The sequence below is a fragment of the Ciona intestinalis genome, unplaced genomic scaffold (assembly GCF_000224145.3).
Source record: "Ciona intestinalis unplaced genomic scaffold, KH HT000590.1, whole genome shotgun sequence".
In the NCBI taxonomy this organism is placed as follows: Eukaryota; Metazoa; Chordata; class Ascidiacea; order Phlebobranchia; family Cionidae; genus Ciona; species Ciona intestinalis.
The window spans coordinates 1-5,852 of record NW_004190911.1 but is presented as its reverse complement, the minus strand read 5'-3'; the positions used below and the strand labels follow the sequence as shown (position 1 = coordinate 5,852).

General features: G+C 37.1%; 1 protein-coding gene and 1 non-coding gene across 2 annotated transcripts; one reads left to right on the top strand and one right to left on the bottom strand.

Moving 5' to 3' along the window:
• Positions 1 to 162: 162 nt before the first annotated feature.
• On the bottom strand, positions 163 to 5,659 carry LOC100177028 (fibulin-1-like). The gene is made up of 12 exons (XM_009860958.3): positions 5,500 to 5,659; positions 5,135 to 5,174; positions 4,670 to 4,757; positions 4,275 to 4,385; positions 3,812 to 3,919; positions 3,254 to 3,373; positions 2,809 to 2,931; positions 2,303 to 2,422; positions 1,645 to 1,767; positions 1,171 to 1,287; positions 764 to 883; positions 163 to 371 (listed from the first exon to the last, which is right to left on the bottom strand). The coding sequence occupies exons 1-12, from the start codon at positions 5,640 to 5,642 to the stop codon at positions 178 to 180; spliced, it is 1,407 nt and encodes a 468-aa protein (XP_009859260.3). The 5' UTR covers positions 5,643 to 5,659; the 3' UTR covers positions 163 to 177.
• trnar-ucu lies at positions 2,148 to 2,221 on the top strand. Its single transcript has one exon. It is a non-coding gene; the product is annotated as a tRNA-Arg (tRNA).
• Positions 5,660 to 5,852: the final 193 nt, after the last annotated feature.

Sequence of the window (5,852 nt, the reverse complement as noted above, 5' to 3'; positions counted from 1 at the left end):
ACATTTTAGTTGGAGTATATACGAGTCAAACCTGGGCTAAATCCTAGGTCCCTGGCAAGGTCTCACCAACATAGAATAGAAAATGACAATTTAGTTTGCGATAGGTATAGTATTACACAACATTTTAAACAATTTTGCTGTGTTACTCTTTTGGGCCTGCCAAGAGCTTTTGCTAAATCAGTGGGCGTTCGCTTTCGGAAATACTGAGCTATATACTATATTTTTGACCGGCAATACTGCCAATATGTACGTACGTTGGCAGTTGAAACCATCACCCAGGTAACCTTCGAAACAAGCGCAGGTGAAAGAACCATCAGTGTTGCCACAATCGGCTTGGAGGTGGCACGGGTTGTTGTCGCATTCGTTGATATCTAAAAAAGGCAACACTACGTTCATATATAGTGAGAGAAGATGGGACACCTTTAACACATAATAATATCCAAATAGCCTGATCGTGTTTTAAACAATTAACAACGGTCTGTGGAAGTCGTAAAGATACGGTTTTATAATTTATTGAACGTTCTTTGTTTCCTACCAAATGATAAGAGAAAACTAAATGAAAAGGTGTTCCATCTTCCCCCACCCTACCATACCTTGATACATATTTTGTATTTATCTCTTTGAATATATAAGCAAAGATCCATATCCTTTATACCCCCAACTAATGTAAGAAAGTTACGGTATTGTGACGAAATGGGTTCTTTACCAAGCATACACAAATATTGTATCATAGCCTACTATAACATTTATATGTTGTGCTTACCGTTGCATGCTTTGCCGTTTGAGTCCAGTAAGTAACCAGTACCGCATGAACAAGTGTATGAACCCTCGTTATTTGTGCATTGTTGGTCACATTCATGTCCACTTACGCATTCGTTGGTATCTGGAACAAGATTGTAAATTTGTATTAATAAGAGACTGAAGATTAAATGTCAACATATACATACCCGGTGGGTTGTTGGGACAGTTTATATAAAAACTCTTGAATGAATGAATAAATTTAACTAATTTACTTTCGGGTGGCGAGGAATCGATAGTCGTTATAACACGGGTGTGCTATGTTTAATACACCATCGTGATAGTTTTATGAGTTACCACATAAGTAAATTGGTGCCTGATTTTGTATCTTTTTGTAAGGTATGGCTAAATATGTATACAACCCATACTCACCAACGCATGTGGTGGTAGTAGATGAATGATAGCCGGTGTTGCATGTGCAAGTATACGACCCTTCATTGTTGTTGCAAGTGTGGATTCCGCAAGGGTTAGAATCGCATTCGTTGTCGTCTAAAAATAATTCAGAGTTATTTAAATTGTATAGTACTGCGGGTGGGATAGGACAACTCACTAAAACAAACAAATAGGTTGATCGTGGAGTCGTAAGCATACGGTTTTAAATTCTTATCGCCGTTTATTTGACGCATATAGACTACAGTTGTTTATAACTTTAAGTTGGGGTAAGATGGTCCATGTTTTCATTCTCCTTTATCGTCCCATTTGGTAGTAAACAAAGTATATTTACATAATTATATAACCGTAACCTCAAGGTTCTATAAAGGTATCTATCTCACCTCACAGTAACAGTAAAATCATTTGATAACATACACGAGCTTTTGCGGCCGTTTTAACTAAAAAGCGTCTTACCTTCGCATGCGAAGCCGTCTGAGGCAACGTTGTAACCCGCTGGGCAGGAACAGCTGTAACTACCATGGTTGTTGACACACCCAGACTCGCATTGGTGAGTACCGAGCTGGCATTCGTCTTTGTCTGTGTAGAAATGAACGAATGTAACTTGCTTTATCCTCACATGGCCGGAAAATGACAGTCGTTATAACACGGATTTTTTGTTTCATGCACCTTATGTCGAGTGGGCACGTATAGTGACTTTGTGGGTGATTGTTTTTGTCTGTGTGGCCGATAATTTTTACTGGTGACTGGGTTTAAGGTAAATATGCAAACTACTATGCGGTCGCGATGAATAGGTTATTTATATGTAGAAACAGCGAGGTAAAGCTATTGGGTAAAAAGTACGTTCGTTTGTTTGGTGAAACCAGGAAACTTAAGGGGATTAGGATGTCACGCTTGGTAGTAGTTGTTTTAATTGCCATGTTGTTATAATCGAACTACTGCGATACTAAAGTGTAGTCGTCTCTGTGGCGCAATGGATTAGCGCGCTGGACTTCTAATCCAGAGGTTCCGGGTTCGAGTCCCGGCAGGGATGATAATTTGTTTGTTTTGCGCGCTGGAATTCTGTTCCAGAGGTTCTGGGTTCGAGTCCCGGCAGAGACAATATGCTGTGTACCTTCGCAATCTTTTCCGTTGATTAGAGTCATTCCGTTTGGACAGCTGCACTCGAACGACCCGGCTGTGTTGGAGCATGTCTCAGCGCAGTTGTGGGTACCGGCGGTACATTCGTCGACATCTATGTAAGCATACTAATTTAAAAAATCAAAATGGCGTCGAAACCTCGACTTTTCTCGTACTCTTGATAGTAAACAAATAATATTTAACATTCGTTATAAGACCAAGGTTTGAGCTACAACTATACTCAAAAGTCTCAAAAAAGCGCTAAAGCCACACATAAAAACACAAAATTTATATAATTTACCTCGTATTGAGTTGTGTTTAATTAAAGTAGATTAGAATATACTTAGAAGAAATTCTCACCAGTACATGTGATTCCGTGTTAAAAAAGTGTCAAAAAACGTGCGGCTGCTAAAGCCAAAAATTAAAAAACAAAATTTATATGAATTAACTCATAGTAATCGAGTTGTATTTAGTTGAAGTAAGTTAGAATATACTTCTCACCGGTACATGTAACTCCGCCGTTAAGTGAAGAGTAACCAGAGTTGCATGAACATGTGAAACCTGGTGTGTTGTCAGTACATACATGGGCACAGTTATGCGTGTTTGCAGTGCACTCATTGATGTCTGTGTGATAAATTAAAACGTCAAAGTAGAATTGTCGATAGTTTATAATAAACATGGCGCAGCCTATATGAAGAATACGATTTTCATCTCGAACGATTCAGTTTAAAACTAAAACCATGTTTAGTGATATCAGAAGGTTAATCCGAGGTTTATAAAACAAGCGAATGGTTATTTTTTAAACCAAAGTTTTTCTAATAAGATTGCAACCGGCCAATTATGGCCCTCAATTAAATCCCAAATCCCGGTGTATATATATATGGTCTACGACTCTACGCCATATAGCACGTTAAGCTTTGTCTTTTATAAATAAAATGCCACATACTTTCGCATTTGTTTCCACCGACTAGTTGGTAGCCGGAGTTACAGCTACAAGTGAAGGATCCTACGGTGTTTGTGCAAGTATGGTCGCAGTTGTGCGCGCCTGATGTACACTCGTTCACATCTGTAAAGATAAAGTTAGGATTCGTTGTTAAAACACCTGTTGTTCAAATCTGAAACATTCATCTGCGACATGTTCTAGGCAAAATTTAGTATAGTAGGGTGGGGGAGATGGGAAACCTTTAGCACATAATATATCCAAATATCCTGATCGTGTTTTAAACAATAAACAACGGTCTATATATAGGAGTCGTGAGGATACGGTTTAATAATTCTTTAAATGGTTTACTACCAAATGGGACGAAAAACAAATAATGAAAAGGTGTCCCATCTTTCCTCGCCCTACTATAGGCTGAAATTAAAATAAAAAATGATGCTTTCTTTACACGTTGTTTAAACAAATCACGATTAAATTTTAATTACAAACGACATTCTCAAGTTTCTCAATTAAAGTACTTCCGTTTTTGTTTTATTTAAATAAATGAATGTAAGTTTTATGTACCTGTGGTGCATCCGACGTTTATGCCACTGTAACCGGCTTTACAAGTGCATGTGTTAGCGGCGGTGCACGTACCGCGGTTCCCACAGTCGTAAGAATACAGGCAAACATCTGCAAAAAGAATCAAGATCAGACGGTTTGAAAAATACGACAAATCTTTGGTGTAAAATATTAGTTTAAAAAACAAAGCATTAATGGGACTAGACACGGCCTACTAGAGGTATAGGCCGTGGACTAGATATATTATATATTAATTCACGTAACTAATAAGAGAACACAAACGGTGCATGAAAAAGAACATCCGTGTTATAATGTCTATAAGGGGGTAATAGGCCAAATCTGGCCTAAATCCTAGGTCCTCACGGACCTTACCCCTACAGAATAGAACGTCTGTAAGGACAAATCAGACACATTATTTTATTCAGTTATACAAACACGTCAAGTTATATAGGAGTAGTTTACTTACAAGTATTGCACCCAGTGCTTGACCCCGTATATCCACTGTAACACTCGCAGTTTCCAGGCGATGTTTTACATTTTCCTCTGCTACCACATGCGCGTGATCCAGAACATATCGCTTTTGATGAATAAATGAATAAAAAAAGTGCCACTTCGATAACGTTCGGTAAATTTAAAACGAAGATCGATAAACTTTTTAAAAAAAACGAAAAAGACGGGCAGTAACGGTAAAACAACAGTTGTTTAAACACGCTTATTGATAAAAACAGAAAAAGAAAAAACGTTTTGGATAAAAGGCGTGACCGTTACAAGCTTAATTATTGTTAATTCTTTATTTTCCACATTCATTTTGGACGGCGACAGTAAAAGAGTTATACAAAATGCACAAAAACAAGGACTTACGAACAAGACATCGGTTTCTCGAATCGTATTGCCAACCCCCACAGCATTCGTAGTAATAATCGTAGCCGCTGAAGCCCATGAAGTTGGTCTAGAAAATACAGAAATGCTTCTTTTAAACAGCTCCTAACGATAGTTGGTTAGAGTATAAGATGGTCCATGTTTTCATTCTGTTTCCCCACTTATTTGGTAAATTATCAAACCGTATCCTCACGACTTTCAAACACCGTTGTTATTTGTTTAAAACACGATCAGGATATTTGGATATTATGTGCAAAAGGTGTCCCATCTGACCCCACAGAACAAAATATATAGCATTTTATTGTGCGATTAGTTGGCTGTTAAAATATTTCACTTATTGGCGAAAGTGTTAATTTTGTTTTATTTTAAAATCACGAAAGTTCTATCAAAATACATGGGAAAGAATAAACATATTGCGGTAGTGAGGCAATTAAGTATAAAACGTACCTCAGAATTCTTCTTTTTGTAATCTCCACATTCGTTTGTTCTGTAGTTTTTTATACAATGTATGGACATAACATGATTTATTATTTTTTGCTTTAAAGAAGATAACGAAGTCCAAATTATCAGCCATAAATAAAAAAATAAAAAACGATCCAAAAAATAATCACCCACATATATATACGATTAACTTACATTGAGTATTTAATATTTTTATTTAAAACAAATTACTATGCAGTTGGAAAGAATGAATAAATGAATGAAACTTAAAAAAAACGGCTATGCATACACCTCGTGCCAGAGTTACCATGTGTGTTACTTTATGAGAAAATGTGCGCAGTCAAATTTACTAGTAGTTTAGTTTTGCTCACCCTTTATCCGGAACATTTAGCTGAACGTCAAAAACATCATCAGCGATAATCTCAACTACGTCTCCCCCGGCTTGCCAAATCGCTTTTCCTGCGTTTGCAAAAAAATTGCCGATCGAGGAAAAGAACCTGAAAAAATTCTTCATTTAGTACTGTGGGGTAAGATAGAACGCTTTTAGCACATAATATACAAATATCCTAAACGTTTTATGAACAATTAACAACGGTCTATGAAACTCGCAAGGATAAACAGTTCTATAATTCTTTAAAAAAATGAGTTTTGTTTATTACCAAATTAGACGGAGAAAATGTAATGCAAAGGTGACCATCTTCCCCCACCTATGGGATCTCTAGAG

Coding starts and splice junctions, on each gene's coding strand:
- LOC100177028 (XM_009860958.3), bottom strand. CDS start 5,642: ATGAAGAATTTTTTCAGGTTCTTTTCCTCGATCGGCAATTTTTTTGCA. Junction 4,386..4,669: donor GAGAAACCGATGTCTTGTTC/GTAAGTCCTTGT, acceptor ATTCATCAAAAG/CGATATGTTCTGGATCACGC. Junction 884..1,170: donor TACTACCACCACATGCGTTG/GTGAGTATGGGT, acceptor ATCTTGTTCCAG/ATACCAACGAATGCGTAAGT.